Source organism: Diabrotica virgifera, chromosome 8, assembly GCF_917563875.1.
Source record: "Diabrotica virgifera virgifera chromosome 8, PGI_DIABVI_V3a".
Lineage (NCBI taxonomy): Eukaryota > Metazoa > Arthropoda > Insecta > Coleoptera > Chrysomelidae > Diabrotica > Diabrotica virgifera.
Window position 1 is genome coordinate 144,794,188 of NC_065450.1, and position 23,374 is coordinate 144,817,561.

The following is a 23,374-nucleotide window of genomic DNA, read 5'->3' on the forward strand; positions in this document are numbered from 1 at the left end:
GGGACAGCCTGTTCGGATTCCGAAAAGTTCAGATTATCCGAAAGTTAGCCTTAACTAGTAGGTCAAAGCTGTCATTGTGATTTTGAGTAGCCAAACGTTCTCGCAAGAGTGTGGACAATATTTTTGGACTCAAGTTGACTACGAGAGAACCAAAGTAAGTTTGTGTTTAACATTTATAAACACTTGAGAAACCTATATATTAAAGTATAATATTTATTTTTAAGAAATTTTAAATGTCAAAGTCCTAGTAATCCTACATTGTCCAATTTTCTGGCTTTACTCTGTATAATAAACATGTTTTTAAGTTTCTGTCTTAAATTTTTAAATTGTTTTCACTTTCCGTTGGTTCGGATTTGCCGAAAGTTCGGATTCGCGGGGTTCGGATTTACGGGGTTCTACTGTAGTTTCAAATTTTCCCATTTTTTCCAATTTTTCCAATAGTCTGGAAAAAATCGGAAAAAAACCTGTTTTTTTTTCCCAATTTTTCCCGTTTTTTTCCGATATGTTAATTCTCTAGACGTTAGTGTAACATTTATTTACCATTTTTGATAAAATTTATTATACAAACAATAAAGGTACGATTCCGACATCGACGGCAGACGGCAGTTACAGTTGTTACCATACATACGTATTTACTTTGCACTATTCTAACTGCAAACGTCCTACTTTACAGTGCCAACTTTACAATGCTTTACAATGCCAAATTAGTGCTATGGAAAAAACAAAGAAACAGTTTCCAGACGTAAACGTATATAATTAATTAAAACAACAATAAGACAAACAACACTATAAAATATAACAAAGAAATAAAAGCAACTACTTACTTAGTGACGACCTAAATGTTCAAATTGATGCCCATCATTTTCGATGTAAGCATATACTCTTTCAAGAGTAGATTGAACAGCAGTCTCAAGCAGTAGTGGGCCTAGAGGCCAAAACAAGGTCTTTAATCCGTCCCCATAAATAAAAGTCTAAAACAGTTAAATATGTTGCTATTCAATCTACTCTTGAAAGAGTAAATGCTTGCATCGAAAATGATGGGCAACATTTTGAACATTTAGGCAGTCATTAAGACTAAGTAAGTAGTTGCTTTTATTTCTTTGTTATTTTTTATAGTGATGTTTGTCTTATTGTTGTTTTAATTAATTATACACGTTTACATCTGGAAAATGTTTATTTGTTTTTTCCATAGCACACTACTTTTCCTTAACCTCGTTTACCGGTGCCAGTAACAGTTATGTTCAAAATTTACACATTTCTTAAGATATCTCGAGATAGAAAAAAGGTATAGACATGCGAGTATTATGTTGCTAATTAGGTCTAATTTTGTAATACAGGATTAAAAATGCATACTTATATTTAATATTTTCCAAAGAAAACTAGAGTTCTGAAAATAATTAAATAACGCCTCCTAGCTTGCATATTATTTATTAAGCTATTTCGAAAATAAGACACTTACATTGACGAAAAACAGCTGTTTTCAACAAGACCAAGTATGCAAAATTCGATTTAGTAGAACCGGACTTACAGCCATTTTTCATAAGAAGGTTCCCACTCACCCCCACCTCTTATTTGCAAAGGTAGACTTAACTTCTGAAATCAAATATGCGCAGAATTTTATGAAGAATACGATGATTGGATTTCCAGTGCCCTATAATTAGGTAAATTTTGTAAAATTTTGATTTTTTTAATTTTTGATATTCAATTACGCCCTCTAGCGGTGGACGTACAATTATGAAAACAATTTCCAGGCTTTTCCCGAGGCAACTTTTGTTATAAATATTTTTTCTCAAAGCTGTACTACAACCGGTTCCGGAGATATGGCCGAGAGCCATTCTTATTAAGACACCCGGTACAGTGAACGTGTTAAAAGTCATTTATTGTTATTACAGTTATCACACAACTTTTTCTGCAAAAATTAGAATGCCACCTCTCACCTCAACTTCAAAACAGATCTGCCCATGTCTAAAAGTGGATTTGGGCAGCTTGTACTGTATAATATTATGACTGATGTAAATATTTTAGACACCAAAGATATTTTGGAGGTATATAAAGAAGAGTTGAGTAAAATGCAAGTGTTGAGCTAAAATAAATGAAATTGAAACCAAATTTAATAGGCCTGGATCCCGCATACCAAACAAAAGTTTATTAATAGCAAGCTGAAAATTTGTTAATAGCTTAACGGTGTCTAGTCGGGCAAGCTTTGATGTACGGGAACACTGGAACAGGAGAAGTTTTAATTGTGGAACATGTTACATGTTTCGAACGTCAGACTACGAAAACGTCCCATGTATTTTGTCGGACAGAACTTCCAATTGATTTGTTACCCTTTCATTAAACTCTCAATCAAAAATCAGACTGATATTTACCACCAATATAATTCCTGTCATCTGACATGTTCTACGTGTTGGACTTATCTATTAAAATGCCCAACATATTTGTCGGACAAACATTTTTTCATATATTTTATTAAGTTTGCTATTGTCAGGATGACACGTTCCACAATTAAAATCACGTTCCACCGTTAAAACTTCCCCTTTTCCAGTGTTCCCATGGATTAAAGTTTGTCCGACTAGACACCGTTAAGCTATTAACAAATTTTCAGCTTGCTATTAATCAACTTTCTTTTGGTACGCGGGATCTAGGCCTATAACATTTTGAAACTATATGTAAACTACATAAATGATTCAAATAACTCACCTAGAGTACCCTGAGGAAACAAAGCCTGGGGATCAGTTTCTGGATTTGCTCTCATTAAGGGTAATGGTATAACTCTACTCCTACTTAATGTATGACGACCCTTTTGATTTTGCTCTTTAAGAATATCGTCCACTTCATACTTGCTTGTACTGTGATTGTAACAGACAACTTCCGCTAATATCCAATTTTCTCCTTCTGTGGCATGCTTCGCTAATGCAGCCACCATATCACCTACCTACAATTATTAACTGTTAGGTTAGTTTTAGAAACTACAGTACGCGGCAAAATAAACAGTACTGAAATGTTGAAGATGCCCTCTGGCACGTAAAAAATCTTTAATTCTAATCCGCGATTCCGGAATGTCAGACGCTGGATCGGTCTGCCTCTTTCAGCATTCCTCATATGTACGCACAGAGCCGCTTTATCTATTAGGCAATATAGGCAGTTTCCTAGGGCGGAAAATTATGAGAGGGCGGCAAAAATACTGTACAAAAAAATATTTGTATACAAAAATTAAAATCGAATAACATTTTAAGTACATCCATCAATGCAATAGAAATGGGGATTCATTTTTAGAAATCAGTTAGTGAAACTAGGTGGTCCGCAAGAGCGGGCGCAACTAAAGCGTTATACACTGGCTTCAGCGAAATAAAAAATGCGCTTTTTAATATCTCTAACGACGAATGTCAAACTGCAGCTGTGAAACATCAAGCACTTTCTATATTTACATATTTTAGAAAGAGTGAACCTCTCCAATAATTATGTCCTGTATGCCCAATAAGCTCTTTCAAGTTACTTTACCTCAATCAGAAATAATTTTGCCATTTATGAAGAGGAAGCCAAAAAATTGTGCCCAAATAAAACATAAAAAAATAATAAAGAGAAAAAGAAAAAATTCAATTTGACGAGGGGGCCGATGATGAACTAAACTTTTCAGCTAGTGATGAGATGAAAATCCACACATTCTATATTTAATCGACTCTCTGATAAGAGACCTGAATAGACGTCTGGAATCTTATCGACTTATTTATCAACGTTTTCGTGTTATAACAGATTTGCCAAAATTAAACAATGAAGAAATTATTAAAGAAGCTGAAAATCTGATACAAAGGGTACCCCCCGTTAAGGTAGGCAAAATGCCCTCACTCCCAGAATTCAATTTTATTATTTTTTTTACGTTCTATGCAACTAAAAAATGAGATAACGCGGATTTTTAGCTCGCCACCCCCTTTACCCCTCCCCCCACAGCCAAAAACGTAGATTTTTAGATTTAATTTTTTTTAGTTGGGTTGCAATTGATTTATAAATTTCAAAAAATTCACACGTGTAGCTAAGGCTTTTACAAAACATGTCTATTTTTTATGGATCCGTAGGTCGAGTCTACATAACCTCAAATTTTTTTCTAACTTTTTTAAAACCTATAACTTTTTTTTGGAGGGGGCTGCAGGTCCATTTTTTAGGGATTTTCTCCATTTTATAGACTGCAACATAGATCAACTGAAGGTTTTTTTAATAGATTATGTATAATTTGAAATAACTGAGTATTTTAGGATTATCAAAAATTGGGTAAAACACCTTTAAACCCCCCAAAAACCATGTTTTTTTAAGTTATGTAAGGGTTTTTGCGGGCATAATGACATTTTTTGAGATCGATACAGCCTGAATATTTTTTTTTCATTTTTTTACGTTATATGTGATGAAAAAATAAGACTAATCGCATTTTTAGCCCCCACCCCTCCCCTGCCCCCACAAAAACGTCAATTTTTCTATTTTTTTTTTTTTGTTTAGTTAAGTTGCAATTAATTTAAAAATTGTATGAGGCTTCTACAAAACATATCTATTTTTTTATAGACCCGTAGGTCGAGTGTACAATACATATAACCTTTTATAACCAATACATATAAACTTTGAGTTGGTCACTTTATGACTTTCATAATAATAATTTTTAATCGAGTTATTAAGCCTTGAAAATGACCATTTTCGCGTTTTTCAAATTTTAAATTGCATGTAACTCGACAACAGTCAATTTTATAGAAAAATCACAGGAGGCCTTTTTTGCTCAGGTTGATCCAGAGAATCTAAAACAAATTTGTCCTAAGTGAAAAAATTGATTTTTTGAATTCGTTTAAAAAAGTGTTAAAACAATTTTCCGACCGCGGTACTGCATGGTACCTTGTGGATTTGTTATAAGGACCTGTTTTTGAGTAAGTTTGTGCAAAAAAATGAATCGGAATAATTTACCTAATTGGGACAAGCATACAGCATGGACTATTTGCATTATGAGCCAAACGAAGATGGTTTGGAAAACATTAAACGATAGATACTGTTGTAGATGTGAGTTGCGGAAACGGCAACATAACCATACGCTGTTGTTCGCATGTAGCTGCCATAATATGATATTTATCGCATGGAAGATATTTTACAAAAATCATCAAGCCAGCAGAATATCTTACAAAACTCTTTGACAATACAGATGTTATACCTGTAATAGACGAAGACAGCGATGGAGACTTTAGAACTGTAAAGTGTAATACCAACGAATATACTCTCCGAATATTCTAAGAGTGTAGGTATACGGAGCTATATATTCTTTGGTAATACTTTGTTTATTCTTTTTATGGTGTTTTACGTGGCAGTAAACGTGAAGCAAAATTACATTTTAATAGGCAGAGCAGAGATATAGGTTATGTAGATGGTACAAGCCAATGAACTGCCAATACGGATGGAATGGCCCCGTCCCATTCAAATAGTGAAGCAAGATTGACTCCAACATACAAGAGAGAGGTCCTGAGAGAGACAGAGAATTTGTCAGGTAAAATTTGACAGGCCGTATAATATATCAACTTAAATCGGGGAAAGAGGATACCAGCAAAAACCTATATTCGTTAAAAACAAAGCTGGAGATAATATAAGCGGCGAAGCAGAAATAGTAGAGAGATGGAAAGAGTATTTTGACGAATTACTAAATGGCAAGAATAAGCCAAACCAAAATGAATTCATAGAAGCAGAGACAGAAAATGAACAGTTAGAAGACATAGAAGATAATCCACCGAGCAAAGAACAAATCGAGGAAATAATTAGAAATCTTAAAAACAACAAATGCCCTGGAAGCGATAACATAACAGCAGAGATGATGAAATATGGTGGAAAATTGCTGAATGATTGGATACACAAAATCATAAAAGATATATGGTTAAAAGAACGAATACCAGAGGACTGGAAGGAAGCAATTATCTGCCCATTACATAAAAAAGGCGACAAAACAGAATGCAGTAATTACAGAGGAATAGCTTTACTAAATACCGTATACAAAATCCTAGGAAAATCAATAAAAGACAAACTTGAAAAAGAAGCTGAAAATATAATAGGCGAATATCAGTGCGGATTTAGAAGAGGGAGAAGCACAACGGACCAAGTATTCGTAATCAGAGAATTACAAGCAGAAAGCTATGAACACAACCTACCAACGATAGCACTATTCATCGACTTCCAACAAGCATACGATAGAATAAAGAGGAAGAAATTAAAAGAGGCGCTTGAGGAATTGGGAGTTAGCAGAAAGCTACGTAACATGATACATCTCACTCTGGAGAATACAGAAAACAGAGTCAAAATAAACAATCAATCATCAGAAAAATTTATAGTAAACGAAGGATTAAGACAGGGCGATCCTCTGTCATCTTTACTCTTCAACTTATGCCTAGAAAAAATAATGCGAGAAGCAAAAATCAATAGAGAAGGACTCATATATCAAAGAAGACACCAAGTTTTGGCGTTTGCGGATGATGTGGTGTTACTGGCAAGAGGAAAAAAAGAGCTACAGGAGATGGTACAGAGAATAGTAAAAGCAGCGAAGAAAATGGGACTATATATAAATTCAACTAAAACAAAATGTATGGAGTGGACAGATGGTCAGTTTAGGAATGGTCAAAAGTTTAAAGTAGAAGTAGAAGAAGGAACATCATACGAATTCGAAATGGTAGAAAGATTTACATACCTAGGGGCAATAATATCACGTAAACCTATCATTAAAGAAGAAATACAAGCTAGAATAATGGCAGGCAATAGAAGTGTACATGCGCTTAATGTAATGTTGAAAAGCAAGTTTCTATCAAGAAGGGCAAAAGTACAGCTATACAAAACAACTATACAGCCAATAGTAACATACTGCAGTGAGACATGGACAATGACAAAAAATGAACAAAATTTACTGGAGATCTGGGAAAGGAAAATACTAAGGAAGATATATGGAGGAAAAATAAGGGACGGGTTATGGATAAGAAGATCAAATGATGAGTTAAAACAATTATACAACCAACCTAATATAATAGGAGTGATAAAGGCTCAGAGACTTAGATGGCGAGGTCACATTGAAAGGATGCCAAACACGAGGACTCCAAAGAAGGTACTAAACTACACTATAACTTCAAGAAAGAGAAGAGGAAGGCCGAAAAATAGATGGAAGCAAGACGTCGAAAAAGATTTGGAAAGAATGGGGCTAGAGGGCAAAAAAAGAAAAATGAGTGACAGGAAGGAATGGAGGAAAATCACATATCAAGCCAGAGAAGAGCTCAGCACATAAAGAAACGTGAAAATGAAGAAAGAAAAAAAACAAACTTTTCAAGCCATGGGCCTCTAAGGCCTTTAGTGCTATTGTATATATATATATATATATATATACATTTCGCTATCATTATGTCATCTTTTCATGTTGCAGTCATTTGGCATCACCAAGAAATACTATCATTTTCGAATTTTAATTCGTGTATGTTTGTTGAGCGCATTTTTTAACGCCCTGTATCGTTCTCAGTTTTCTAAAATTTTAATTTTAAAAATTTAAATTATATACAAAAATTTTTACACTTCATAACCATTTTGACTTCCACCACATAAAAATGTGTATTTCCCATCATTTTGCCGCTTTTCGACGTTGCCACGAGTTAAAAATACCGATCTTTTGAGGACAGGTAGAAAAGGTCTATTGTAAACTTAGAGGATGGAATATTTTGGTAAAATATTCCATCCTCTCAGATTATAAACTACATAAAAGGTAGGTTCTTTACCTGTTCAGCTGGATTACCAAGCAAGGGTCTAAATATTTTACGAGTTGAATTGTGTTTATTTGATTTCATCTGTTAAATTAAAATTTCTCATACCGACTTAAAATATTTGTTTGAAAAATTCATTTTATATTTTCGTTTAATTTACTTAGGGTTTTTGGTCAGAATTTTGAAGAAACGCTTGGTTTGACATAAAATTTGGGACACGTACCTATAGCTAATATGTTAAAGAAAAAAAGTGATATTGTGCCGATATGTGCTTTTGATCTGGAGGTGAGTTTCGTCGGTTATAGGGTATGAAAACAAATACGTTCAAATAAGTCCGGAATTGGATAAACTGACTAATTCTAAGCAACTTCTATTTTATAGCGTTTTTCACTAAGTCAATACTTTTAGAGATATTTGCGAGTGAATATGTTCATTTTTCAACAAAAAAAAAACGTTTTTATACGGTTTTTCGCAAATAACTCAAAAAGTAGGTACTTTATTGAAAAAAAATTAGCAAATAGTAAATATAGCTTATAAAAAAGTGAAAAAATGGTATATGTGTCAGGTCTGTAGACCCAGTAGAAGCAGAGTTATTGCTAAGCTTTGTTTTAAAACCAAGAGGAGTAGGTAAACTAAATGGCAGATTCACACCCAAGAAAGTCACTAGAAATATCATCAGATAAATCTTCTTTTTTGGTTGATCATATCGGCCTTTGACGGTAATCTTGACTAAAAATCTAAAAATAAAAGGAAGAACGCAGAAAATACAAAAATTGCTGATAAAATAAATAAACTAACCTATGAAATGCCAATAGTGTCAAAATTTGATATGAGTAAAATTGCCTGAGGTTGTACCAATTACAAACAAGGTGTACGGCGCGGGAAATTTGAATGACTCCTCTTGTTTAAAAACAGACTATAGTGAAAAATAAGCTCTTATATCTCAAATTCCAAACCGAATATTTTAACGTGAAATAAAAAAAATGAAACACTTTTCTGGGAAAACTTATTACAACTTTCTTAAAGTGTTTAAGAAAACGTTTATTTTTATTTTTTTTTTAAGTTTCCAGCAGCAAGAGTAAGCAGGTTACGCTCAAAATACAGTTGTTCTTTTTTTTTGGTTAAAAATATTCTAAAAACTCCCTCTAATTAACAGCCCAAATGGAATTAATCGTTACCACTTCACAAGTAACTTTATGTATTGTTTGTGTTTGTAAGTTTCATCAGTTCAAAGTGCTTATTTGTGGAAAAATTTGATTTTAAAGTAAATTTTTTTAAATCTTTAATTTTGAAAAAAAGACTTTTGTCAAAATAACTTAAAAATTATTAGTGATACCAAATATCTTAAAGAGTAAAAAATGTAGGTGTTGCTTTTTTAAATATTTGGAATTTTTTGATTTTCTGGAAGACAAAAATTGGTTAAGATATGGCTGTTCAAAATTTGCATATACATACTCGTGACTAGTGATTCGTTCGAGGCCTTTCAACAAAACCCCTTTCAAAAATAAGCATTTTGAACCAATGCAACTTACAGATCATATACAGGGTTTCCCCGAAAATAGTGCGTTCCTTAAAGGTATAGATAGAAAGCACAATGTAGAGCAAAAAAGTCTTATAACATTTTATTCTAAATTCAGCCGTTTCACCAAAAAACGAAAATACATTTTGATATGCAAATTGATACTCAATTAGTAAATAAACAAGGGGTCCCATTAGATTAAATTTCACAGTCACAGGTTCTTCTACGCCATGTTGCCAGGTCATATAAATTTATGAAAATAAAAATTTACTCTTATGGAGAACAACGTAATTTTTGTTGAAACGGTTAACTTTAGGAAAAAATGTTACAACACCTTTTTGTTCTAAATTGTGTATTATATCCACACCTTAAAGGAACGCACTATTTTCGGAGACACCCTGTATAAACAATACATTTATCTAAAGTAACGTGTGAAGCGGTAACAATTAATTTTCATGACTTTCTTTTGCCAAAAAAAAGGGAACGATTTTATTTTCAGCGTAACTTGCTTACTTTTCACGCTAGAAACTGTTTTAAAAACACCAAAAAAAATTTTTTTTAAACACTTTAAAAGAGTTATGATGAGTGTTTCCCGAAAAGTGCTTTATTTTTTTGGTTATTTTACGTTGAAATATTCGATTTGGTATTTGACGAATAAGAACCTATTTTTCATTAGCTGCAACCCTGCTTCTACTGGGTCTACAGACCTTATACTGACACCTCTTTTTCATAAGCTATATTATTGCTAGGAATATTTTCTTCGATAAAATATGTACATACTTACTTTTTGAGTTATTTGCGAAAATCCGTCCAAAACGTGTTTTTCTATGAAAAATAAACATATTCACTCGCACATACCTCGAAAAGTATTGACCTAAAACTTTTATAGAACAAAATTTGCTTAGAATTAGAATTAGTCAGTTTATCCACTTCCGGACTTATTTTGCACGTATGTTTTTTCACCTCCAAGAAGGGGTGAAAGTCACATCCAGGACAAGAGAACATATCGGCATAATCTCACTTTTTTCTTTGGCATTTTAGCTACGTGTGTGCCAAATTTTATGTCAATCCAAGCGGTTCTTTAAAATCTGGAGGTTTTGCGATATTTTATCGTGAGTGAATGGAATAATAATTATTACAACGGCAATTATTGCCGTTGTCACTTTTAGATAAGAAGTCATTATCACAATGATATAGTCAGGTTAACTGAATTGTATAATTATTGTTTTTATCATTAAATGTGAAAACCTAGAATTATCCATGTCTGTCCGTCAATAAACACAACTCGTCTATTAGTAGGACAGAAAGAATGACAAATAAGGTGTCAAATGAAAGCCTATAACCAAAATATGATATTACATGTGAGAAGTTTGACCTCGGACTGCCTGTTCCAGAGTTGCAACCGAAAGTACTGTTTTAAATTCGTCGAAATAGTACAAACTATTGGTCAACACGACTAAGAAAGACCAGAACAAATACATACTTCCGGTTTCATGCCTGTCTGTTCGTCCATATCTGTAGGTGAACAAAATTCATCCGTCATATCAGCTGACAAAAAGTTACACGAAGGGTTCAACTATCGACTGCCGGTTCAACTTCCGGTCACTTTTTGTGAAAAATTAGAACTTACGATGTCCAATTGCTTGTTACAATTTTTTTTATAAGTGTTCTACTCTATCTATTCTGACTTTTCATTAACTTACTTAGATCACATATAATTTAATACAGTTTTGATGTCAGGGTCTTCAAAATTTATGTGGTGAGTTCCGGTATGTGATGAATGAAAAACGACTCCATAAGCAGAAGAAAAAAGTGTTCTCAAGACCTAAGACAATACATCGACTCACAAGAGCGTTGTGACAGTAGCAAAAATTCGAGTTGGGGTTCTAATTACTTTCTCATGCGGCTTACTCTCCTGACTTGGCCCCCTCCGATTATTAAGTGTTCCCAAATCTGAAGAAATGATGGGCGAGTCACAAAGTTTCACAAAAAAGCGAATATTTCGCGAAATGAACGTCAGATCGAAAAACTAAAAAATGCGTGTTCAATATTTTTCAAAAGTCTATCGAATGATACCAAAAACGAACCCCCACGGAAAGAGGTGAGGAGTAAATTAAAAATTTTAAATACGAACCCTGCGATATTTCGCGAAATGAACATCAGAGTGCCAGTGTGTGCTTTTTTTCTGGGGATGAGTACCACCCCCTTCTCGAGTGTGAAAAAATATAGGTCCAAATAAGTCCGTAAGTGGATAAACTAATTAAATTCCTTGTAACTTTTGTTTTTAGATGGTTTTTCGCAAATAAATCAAAAAGTAAGTATTTGATCGAAAAACTATTCCTAGCAAATATAAAGCTTATAAAACAGTAAAAAAAATGATGTATGTATGAAGTCTGGACACACAATAAAAACAGAGTTGGAGCTAATCAAAAGTTGGTTCTTATTCGTCAAATTCCAAATCGACTAGTTCAACGTAAAATGTCCAAAAAATAACGCACTTTTCGGGGAAAACCCGCCACAAATTTTTTAAAGAGTTTAAAAAAAGTTTTATTTTTGTTATATAAAAAGTATCTATTCTATCACCATCAGCATCAAAAGTAGACCGGGCAGTATCGTCGCCCCCGCTAGCGAAATTATTCCGATTCGATTTTTTTGCACAAACTTACTCAAAAAGAGGTCCTTATAACATATCCAAAGGGTGCCGGGCGGTGCATTGGTCGAAAAATTGTTTAAAAAATTTTTTTGAAACAAATTCACAAAAACAATTTTTTCATTTCGAACAATTTTTTTTAGATAACTTGTGTCATTCTGGGCAAAAAAGGTGTCTTGCCATTTTTGTTTAAAATTGATTGTTGTCGAGTTATATGCGATTAAAAATTTGAAAAATGCGAAAATGGCCATTTTTAAGTCTTAATAACTCGATTAAAAGTTATTATTATGAAGTTAAAAAGTGAGCAGATCAAGTTTCAAACCCTTGCTTCAAGGTCCTTAAGAGATTTTTGTCATTATTTTATTACAAAGCTGTTATTTTTAATTATTAATAATTAGCGCTATAGTCCCGGATTTATCGTCGCCCCTGTTAGTGAAATTATTCCGATTCGATTTTTTTGCACAAACTTACTCAAAAAGAGGTCCTTATAACATATTCACAAGGTGCCGTGGTCGAAAAATTGTTTAAACAATTTTTTAAACAAATCCACAAAAATAATTTTTTCACTTTGAACAATTTTTTTTAGATAATTTTGGACATTCTGAACAAAAAGGGTCTCTTGTCAATTTTCTCTAAAATTGATTGTTGTCGAGTTATACGCGATTTAAAACCTGAAAAATGCGAAAATGGCCATATAACTCGACAAAAATCAATTTTAGAGAAAAATCTCAAGATACCTTTTTTGCTCAGAATAACCCAACTTATCTAAAAAATCGTTCGTAATGAAAAAATTATTTTTGTGAATTTGTTTAAAAAATTGTTTAAGGTGATACAGTAGCGATCAACAGGTAGCCAAAACGCGTTCCAAGATTGCGGCTGTAATTTTGAATATTTTTTCAAGATATTTGGCACACGTATCCGTAATATAATAAAGAATGGCGGTACAGAGCCCAATTTGAAAAATATATTAGGTAATATTTGAAAATTATTCTGTAATTAAATACAATATTAAAAAAACGAGCCTGTACCGCCATTAAGAAGAACAAAAAAATACACTTTCTTCAAATAAACTTTTTTATCCGATGCCTAGATTTTGTGTCATTTTGGAACTACTAAAATGTTTTATTTCATTAGTCCAAAACAAAATTTAAATTTTTTAATTCGACAAAATATTTCCACGCACAGGCTGTGGTCTGTATTAATTCGAGAACCAAGAGAGACAGCTCATTAACCGCCTTTCATTTTTTCTTAGAAAATAAACGATCTCTACACAAAGTACTTATAGGATAATACGCCGCCGTTATGAAATGATTGTAGGATGTTAAAATGACGAAGGATGTTTTACCCGGAAATCCGAATTTTATATACTTGTGTTATATTTAATACCCTAATAGCACACGACGTCCTTTGGACGTCCAAAATAGGTCAATTTTTGGTCCTAACGTCCATGGACCATAAACGGACGTCCTTTGGACGTCCGACGCTGGACGTACTTCGGGTGTACTAAATATGTACGTCCTTTGGACGTCCGGCGTTGGACGTCCTTCAGGTGGACTAAATATGTACGTCCTTTGGACGTCCGGCGTTGGACGTCCTTCGGGTGGACTAAATATGTACGTCCTTCGGACGTCCGGTGTTGGACGTCCTTCGGGTGGAATAAATATGAACGTCCTTTGGACGTCCGTACTCGGACGAAATACGGACCTTTTCCAATCGTCCATATTGGACATATTCTACCAATAAGGGGATTAAACAGCAAAATTATTTAATAAAATATTAACTAAATTATGTTAATAAAATAGTTTAAATGGAAAAGATTATAAATCATATTTAATTCAAAACTGTATATGTAGTTTAATATCTAATACATGTTTTTGTTTTTATGTAAAGTGTGAAAATCTGATCGGTAAATTATTCGTTATGTCCACTCTACATCAACAATAAATTGAACAAGAAATTGACTAAGTTATTCAAGGCCAAATTTGACGAGTACAAAATGTATGATTTGTAAAAGAAAATGAAGGAATTTGATGAAATAGAACAATTGGATATGTTTTATTTTGTCAAATTTCTTTATTTTCTGTTTATTCACGGCAAAATTGGAAGTAGAATTGTGTTTTGTATAAGCCAAATTTGACCTTGAATAACTTGTCGTCAATTTCTTGTTCAATTATTGTTGATGTAAAGTGGACTTTATAATGTTTTATTATTCCCGTTACCAAGATGATAGAAGTTTGGTGGTTAATTCTAATAAGCAAAAATATAATTTTTATCAATGTATTCTTACTACAGATGAATATTGAGAGCATCTTTTTGAAGTTGAGCGTACGTGTGCCCAAAATAGGTCCAGTTTTAGTCCTAATGCGGATGGACTATAAATGAACGTCCTTCGGACGTCCGACGTTGGACGTACTTACGTGTTGAATAAATATGAACGTCCTTTGGACGTCCATTGGACGTCCGTGCTCGGACGTCCGTTGGACATTGACATCGATCCGTGAGCGTCATCTGCAAAGAAGAAAATCACAAGCCAGGACAACCAATCCAAATAGTGAGTGTTTCAAACTTTTGTGTTGTGTTGTCAAAAGTTTATTTAATTATTTATGTTTTTCCTTACATACTTACATATTTTTTCAAGCTTTTTGGTATATTTTTCATATTTTTTACTATATTTCGATAAAAAAATTCTTCGCAGTTTTATCCTAATCAACATCATCATCATTCTATCCAAAAAGGCAAATCGCCAAAATCGCAATTTTATCATAATATGATATGTATATTTGCATTTTACCACATTTTTTCGATGTTTTGAAACATTTTTGTATATCTTTTGTGTATCTATCTATATTTTGTATATCACCCCTCCTCGGGGTGAAACTCACCCCCCAAATTCACATACTAATTTGTAAGTACACATACTTTGTAAGTATGGAATAAAGGTTGCTTAATATTAATCAGTTTATCGAAGTCCGGACTTATTTTGAACGTTTTTCACCCCAGAGAAAGAGTGAAACTCACCCCAGGGCAATAGCACACATTGGCACAATATCACTTTTTTTCTTTGGCATGTTAGCTATGCGTATGCCAAATTTCATGTCAATCCTTTAAAATTTACAGCAAAAACCATCAAAGAATGTAGTAATACTTGTTTTCATGAAGTCGGTGATAGAGTTTGACAAATCTTTATGGTTGTTAAATATCTTTTAATTTGTGTATTCGATTTTTAAAGGTAGGTACTATATACGTCCATTTGGCACAATAAAAAATAACCTTCGACCGGTACATATTGCTTGTATCGATGCTCGGTGCATTGTTCAGTCATAAATTTTACCTGTCCCTATAGCGTCGGCCGTCGGGTCCTATTGTAAATTATTATAATAATAGTCCGTCTCGGTATTTTATTATTTCTGTCATAAGTATCTCTGTGGAAATGCAAATGCTGCTTGTAACATCCCAAAAACCAGCTCTACTATTAATTGTACTCGTATAAATAAGTGTATAATATGTACCTACCTACTTATTTAATGTATTCATTTATAGACCTGGATCCCGCGTAATAAAAAAAGTTGATTAACAGCAAGCTGAAAATTTGTTAATAGCTTCACGGTGTCTAGTCGGACAAACTTTGATGTACGGGAATACTGGAACCGGGGAAGTTTTAATTGTGGAACAGGTTAAAAACTTGGAACATCAGACTACCGAAAACGTTCCATGTATTTTGTCGGACAGAACTTCCAATTGATTTGTTACCATTTCATTAAACTCTTATGCAAAAATCAGACTGCGTACCAGTCTACTTTTATTCTCTTAATATTTTTACTTAAAAAAAGTGTACTACAATCATCTCGCTAAACTTAATATAACTGTTTTCGAGATAAACCCATTTTAAATCTGCGATATAACATAATTTTTTGCATAATATTGTAGTTAAATCCGAAAAATCAACTTAAAACCATAATAATAATTGTGCCAATTCTCATTTATGTCATTTATATTTTTGGAGATTTTTATGGTTTATAAGTTATTTTTCGAGTTTAGCGAGACGAATGTAATATATTTTTTAAGTAATAATATTAAGAGAATAAAAGTTTTGATTCGAAAAGTATATGTAATGTAGAGTTCCCTCAGCGATGTGATATAATATTATTACAGTATAGCTCCCCGTGCATGACAAGCTTATGGAGGTAGCCCATATAGCCTAGGCTATAATATTATTAAAAAAATCACTTAGATGGGACAATGGCTTTAGGAAATTCGAGACATCAAAAATGGCCCATTTTTAAGGTGGTGCGTTAATTTCTTGGAGAAATGTAATTATAATTTAATGTAAATAATCTAATATCCAATAATTGTAAATTAATATAAGATGTAATATAAGTTCCTTAAAAAATATATTTTTTATTTCCCACAATACATTCTCCACAGGTATAAATATCGTCTCTAGACGTCCACCGAACGTCCTCCCAGGACGTTAGATGGATGATCGGCAGCAATACATTGGACCAAACTGGGACGTCCTATGAAGGCCCAATTGACGTCCACCGAACGTCCCTTCGGACGTTAGGTGGACCTCCATTGGGCGTTTGGCAACGTGGAATTTGGACCAAAATTGGACGTCCTGTTAAGGTCCAATTCACGTCCCCTAAGACGTCCGATTAAGATCCAATTTACTCCGATTAAGGTCCAATTTACGTCCAATTAAGGTCCCATTTACGTCCGATTAAAGTCCAATTTACGTCCGATTAAGGTTCAATTTACGTCCGATTAAAGTCCAATTTACGTCCGATTAAGGTTCAATTTACGTCCGATTAAGGTCCAATTTACGTCCGATTAGGGTCCAATTTACGTCCCCTAGGACGTCCGATTAAGGTCCAATTTACGTCCGATTAAGATCCAATATATGTCCCCTCGGACATTAGATGGACGTCCAATGGACGTTCGGTAGCGCGACATTTGGACCAAAAATAGGACGTATAAAGGACGTTCCTCGGACGAAAACGGACGTCCAATGGACGTCCCTAAAGTCCGTGAAGGACGTCCATTGGACGTCCTTGTGCTATTAGGGTAGGTACCTACCTATAATTCTGGTGATCTTTTAAATCCTCTATTGTTAAGAGAATTTACACCTTTATACGATTTTCTAACGGAAATTAACAAGTTATTTTAAATACGCACCAATTATCGATGTTGAAAGGAGTTTTTCAAGTTATAAAAATATTTTGTCTGATCAAAGAATATGTTTCCTCGTAAAGAATTTGGAAAAACACATTGTAGTGAATTATAATCGAAGATATATTTATAGTGATATTGTTGTTTTATTTTAAATAGGTAACTATTGGTAGCAGTTTTTGTAAAAACTGTGAATAAATTGCATATATAAAAAATGATTTTATTTGAAAAATAATAAATAAGATTACTAAATAAGACAGAAAATTTGTGGTTTCCCGAAATGCGCATTTTTTGAATTTTTGTGCATATCTTGCGCATATTTCGTAATTTTTTACCGCATATATATGCGAATATTTCATCAAAATTGATCGCATATAAATCCGCTCCCTAGTCATTGTATTCTGTTGGCTGATTCCAATGATTTGAGCCGCCGTACGACACGTTGGGACCAATGGGAGTGAAGATACGTAACTAATACCTATCAAGAGGTTTACTCAAACTTCTTTTCTGTACTTATACCTACCACTCGGTATAAGTACAAAAAAGAAGTTTGTGTAAACCTTTGCACAACTGTGTAAATACTAAAGAAAAATCTAAAATATTAAAAAAAAATAGTGGAATCCGTTAATCTGTTCTCGAAAAAATTAGCTATGAAAATGAGCATAATTTTCTATATCCCTAACTTTTGACGAGCAGTTTAGCTTAAATGGGGAAAAGCGGTAAGCTTAGACCAAACACCAGTAGGAGGCATTCAATTAATTGAGGAAAAAAATTAAATGGATAACAATATTCATTTCAGTTATAGAAAAGGCATTGCCCCGCTAGAATGGTTGAAATCACAAGTAACAATTAATAGTCCTACAAAAAAGACAGGCGCTTGAAAGTGATAAGACCATTGAACAATAAGCCTGCGAACTGCCTTTTAAACACATTCTTAAAAATAATCCATAACACAATTAAAAAAAGGTTTGTTAAGAAATTCTTTTATAGACTTCAGAAATTCAACAACTTCTCCTGATTATGTTTAAAAAACGTACGGAATGCACTAAATGAAAAAAAGAAGAAAAAGATTTATCATACCGTTATACTCTAATATATTCTTACGTTGAATATTTGATGCTTCCCTGTAGAGTATAAAACGGACAGTTGTGTTTTTCCCGTGAGCTGCCTTGTTTAGTCTTCTTTGTCGTTCTATTCGTTAAATCCTATCCTCTCAAGTCACAGCGTCAGAAAGCAGTGGGCATATGCAGTGAACGGGAGGCCTATGTCGAGCAGTGAACGTTGGGGCCCTTTCGCGTTTATCATATGTAGAGAAGTCGCTTGTCAAAAACTGGACGTATGTAATCGTATTCTATTTGTTAAATACTCTCACCTAATATGTCATACCATGTGTGTTAATCCATTTTATTTCTACAATTTTAAAGTGTTATTACATGCCGTCATTTTCATTTGTCTACACCATCTTATTCTGCCAGTTAAATCCCATCATTTCAGACGCTGTACGTCACGATTGAACCAATAGAACCGTAGATACAAGACTAAGGCCCTTTTGACATGATGCTGTAATTGATTTTCATACGTCATTGTATTATATTAGTCAAATCCAGTTATTTTAGGTGCTGTACGCCACGATTGGACCAATAGGAGCGAAGATACGTAAATAAGGCCCTTTTGACATATTGCTGTATTTGATTTTTCTGTGTCATTGTATTCTGTTCATTAAACCCTACCATTTGAGCTGCTGTACGTCACAATTGGACCAATAGGACTAGATATACATAACTAGGGCCCTTTTGACTTGTTGCTGTATTTGATTTTTCTGTGTCATTGTATTTTATTTGTCAAGTCCTATTATTTGAGATGCCGTACGTCACGATTGGTCTTATAGGACCGAAGATACGCGACTAGGCCCTTTTGACATGAGGTTGTATTTGATTTTTCTCTCATTGTATTCTGTTTGTCAAATCCTAACATTTGAGGTGCTATACATCACAATTGGACCAACAGGACCGAAGATACATAACTAAGGCCCTTTTGACATATTGCTTGTTTGATTTTTCTGTGTCATTGTCTTCTGTGATGTCTAAGGCATATCTCTCATATGCCCTATTTTTAAATTGGACTTCGTAAGTCCTAGGTTTTCACCCACAAGCTTTTATTTGACACTTCATTTGTCATTCTACCCGGTATAATGGCGGAGGAGTTATATTGGCGGTCGTACGGACCGACAGAAAGAGTACCCAGCTCAAATATCTCACCTTTAGTACCATCCTTGGATTATAAGCTTTCATTTGACACCTCATTTATTATTATAGCTGGTATAATGATAGAGGAGTTACATTCGCGGTCGGACGGACCCACCGACAGACCGCCTAGGTCAAATATCTCACCTTTAGTACCATCCTTGTATTACCAGCTTACATTTGACACCTTATTTGTCATTCTACCTGGTATAATGACGGAGAAGTTATATTCGCGGTCGTACGGACCGACAGAAAGATTGTCTAGGCCAAATATCTCACTTTTAGTACCATCCTTGGATTATAAGCTTTCATTTGACACCTTATTTATCATTCTACTTGGTATAAAGACGCAGAAGTTATAGTCGCGGTCGTACGGACCGGCGGAAAGACAGCTTAGGTCAAATCGCTCACCTGTAGTACCATCATTGGATTATCAGCTTTCATTTGACACCTCATTTGTCATTCTACTTGGTATAAAGACGCAGAAGTTATAGTCGCGGTCGTACGGACCGGCGGAAAGACAGCCTAGGTCAAATCGCTCACCTGTAGTACTATCATTGGATTATCAGCTTTCATTTGACACCTCATTTGTCATTCTACCTGGTATAACGACGGAGGGGTTATATGCGCGGTCGTACGGACCGACGGAAAGACAGCCTGGGTCAAATATCTCACCTTTAGTACCATCCTTGGAATATAAGCTTTCATTTGACACCTCATTTGTCATTCTACCTGGTATAATGACGGAGAAGTTATATTCGCGGTCGTACGGACCGACAGAAAGATTGCCTAGGCCAAATATCTCACCTTTAGTACCATCCTTGGATTATAAGCTTTCATTTGACACCTCATTTATCATTCTACCTGGTATAATGATTGAGGAGTTATACTCGCGGTCGGACGGACCGACGGACAGACCATGTAGGTCAAATATCTCACCTTTAGTACCATCCTTGGAATATCAGCCTTCATTTGACACCTCATTTCTCATTCTACATGGTATAATGACGGAGGAGTTATATTCCCGGTCGTACGGACCGTCGGAAAGACAGCCTAGGTCAAATATCTCACCTTTATTACCATCCTTGGAATATAAGCTTTCATTTGACACCTCATTTGTCATTCTACCTGGTATAATGATGGAGGAGTTATATTGGCGGTCGGAGGGACCGGCGCACAGATCGCCTAAGTTAAATATCTCACCTTTAGTACCATCCTTGTATTATAAGCTTTCTTTTGACACCTCATTTGTCATTCTACCTGGTATAATGACAGGGGAGTTATATTCGCGGTCGGAGGGACCGACGGAAAGACAGCCTAGGTCAAATATCTCACCTTTAGTACCATCCTAGGATTATCAGCTTTCATTTGACACCTCATTTGTCATTCTACCTGGTATAATGACGGATAAGTTATATTCGCGGTCGGAGGGACCGAGTCACAGACCGCCTAAGTCAAATATCTCACCTTTAGTACCATCCTTGTATTATAAGCTTTCTTTTGACACCTCATTTGTCATTCTACCTGGTATAATGACGGAGGAGTTATATTTGCGGTCGGAGGGACCGACGGAAAGACAGCCTAGGTCAAATATCTCACCGTTAGTACCATCCTTGGATTATATGCTTTCATTTGACACCTCATTTGTCATTCTACCTGGTATAATGATGGAGGAGTTATATTCGCGGTCGTAAAGACCGACGGACAGACCGCCAAGGTCAAATATCTCACCTTTAGTACCATCCTTGGATTATCAGCTTTCATTTGATACCTCATTTGTCATTCTAGCTGGTATATTGACGGAGGAGTTGTGGTTACAGACAGACGGACAGACGGACGTGGATAATACAAAGTTTTCACATTTTTTCAAAATTGGGTGAAAACAATAAAACATGATGCCAGACTGATTTCTTTATGAAAATAATATATACATTCTCAAATTGTCTATTTTTCGTTGTGAATAATATTGTATTCAACAGTGATGCCAAATTTCTGATGCCAAAATGATTGATAATGAAAGTGGGATATACGTTTTCATGTATATAACGGCAGCGACAAAACGGTAAAACACTGAACTAAATGTATATAATATTTTCACTGTACGATCATTTTGGACTCAAACATTTTATGGAATAAACTTATATAACTTAGTAAGAGGTAAACAAGGAAAGCTGATATATTAAAGTAACATCAAGGAATCAAATCTCTAACTACCGAGCTGATTAGACTTCTGGTAGCAAGTACAGGAATAAAGTTATTAAGGTAGTGTAAAGTGGCATCGATATACAGATGCCACTTTGCAAGACGATGCCAAATCGATGGTAAATGCATAATGTATCGATGCCAAATTGATAGTAGGATGTATATATATATATATATATATATATATATATATATATATATATATATATATATATATATATATATATATATATATATATATATATATATATATATATATATTCCCGATTTAGGTTGATATAGGCGACTGGAATTACACGGCTGGTCAAATTTTACCTGAAAAATTCTCTGTCTCTGTAGGACCTCTCTCTTGTATGTTGGCGGCATTAATTTTCTTCATGCCTATTCCATCAGTATTGACAGTTCGTTGGTACAAGCACATGTTTAAATAATTAGAATGTGTATAATGTAATGTATTAGGGTACCTACTAAATACAAACTAATGAACAAAGAACAAAATGTTTTGATTCACAAAACGACAAGAAGTATGATATTAAAATAATGTATTTTTCTTAAATTGATTATTCTGTTTTATTTTTGTTTTTTGTATCCTACCTAAAAGATATCACAATGACATATTTACTTTATACAAAAATATTGCAAAAATTTGAAATTATTTTGTTAAATGTAGTTTATTTGAAGACAAACAGAGCAACAGATATACTGAGAAAAAAAAATGAAAACGAAAAAATGATAATTTATTGGGCAGGTTGAGAGGAAGGAGGGCTAAAATTGAGCTAAGGCTTATTTTTAAACACATCAAACGTAAAAAAAACGAAAAAAAAATATTCAGGCTGTATTGATCTCAAAAAATATAAAACCTGGATCCCGCGTACCAAAAAAAGTTGATTAATAGCAAGCTGAAAATATGTTAATAGTTTAATGGAGAAAATCCCTACAAACCACCGAACAAATCAGTTTTGCGGATTTTTGAAGATGGCGCACCTTACGGAACAATCTGACAAAAATCAGAAATATAGTTTTTGATAAAATATACAAAACACAAAAAAAATAGACATGCAGCCATCACCAAAAAAAATATACGTACCTATTAAAAAACAAAAAAAAAAGGTTATAATATGTACACTCGACCTTCGGGTCCATAAAAATAGATGATCTGTAAAAGCCTCAGCTTGTGAGTGTGAATTTTTTGTAATTTATAATTTAATAATTATTAATAATTATTCTAAATGGAAAATAAGCCACAATTTAACTAAAAAATGACCATATAGAATAGTTAATTACAAAAATGCCACAAAGAAATAGCTTCAGAACAACATTTGTAATTGCAAACCAACTTAAAAAAAATAAAATCGAAAAATTGACATTTTTGGCTGTGGGGGAGGGGAATAGGGGAAGTGGGCTAAAATTACGGTGACTCCTAATTTTTAAAGTCATATAGAACGTAAAAAAAATAAAAAAAAATGTTCAGGCTGTATCGACCACAAAAAATATAATTAGACCCGCAAAAATCCTTACACAACTTTAAAAAAACATGGATTTTGGGGGGTTTTAAAGTGTTTCGTCCAATTTTTGAATATCCTTATATACTCAGTTATTTTAACTTATCCATAATCTATAAATAAAACCTTAAGTTGATCTATTTTGCAGTCTATAAAATGGAGAAAATCCCCAAAAACCCCCTAAAAAAACAGTTTACTTGATTTTTCAAGATGGCGCACCTGACGGAAAAATCTGAAAAAAATCAAAGAGATAGCTTTTGATAAAATACACAAAATGCAAAAAAATTGGATCTGCAGCCCCCTCCAAAAAAAAGTTATAGGTTTTAAAAAAGTTTAAAAAA

At 33.9% G+C, this 23,374-nt stretch overlaps 2 protein-coding genes across 3 annotated transcripts in view; one reads left to right on the forward strand and one right to left on the reverse strand.

The window, feature by feature from the left end:
* LOC126889350 (lanC-like protein 3 homolog) overlaps window positions 1-23,374 on the forward strand; it is a 228,725-nt gene that overhangs the window by 140,670 nt on the left and 64,681 nt on the right. The window lies entirely within an intron of this gene.
* Window positions 1-23,374, reverse strand: part of LOC126889351 (SAGA-associated factor 29) — a 63,066-nt gene that overhangs the window by 12,071 nt on the left and 27,621 nt on the right. For both annotated transcript variants that reach the window (XM_050657594.1, XM_050657593.1), the window contains one exon: window positions 2,701-2,935. In XM_050657594.1, coding sequence (XP_050513551.1) covers window positions 2,701-2,935 — 235 coding nt within the window. The remainder of the gene's footprint in view (window positions 1-2,700; window positions 2,936-23,374) is intronic.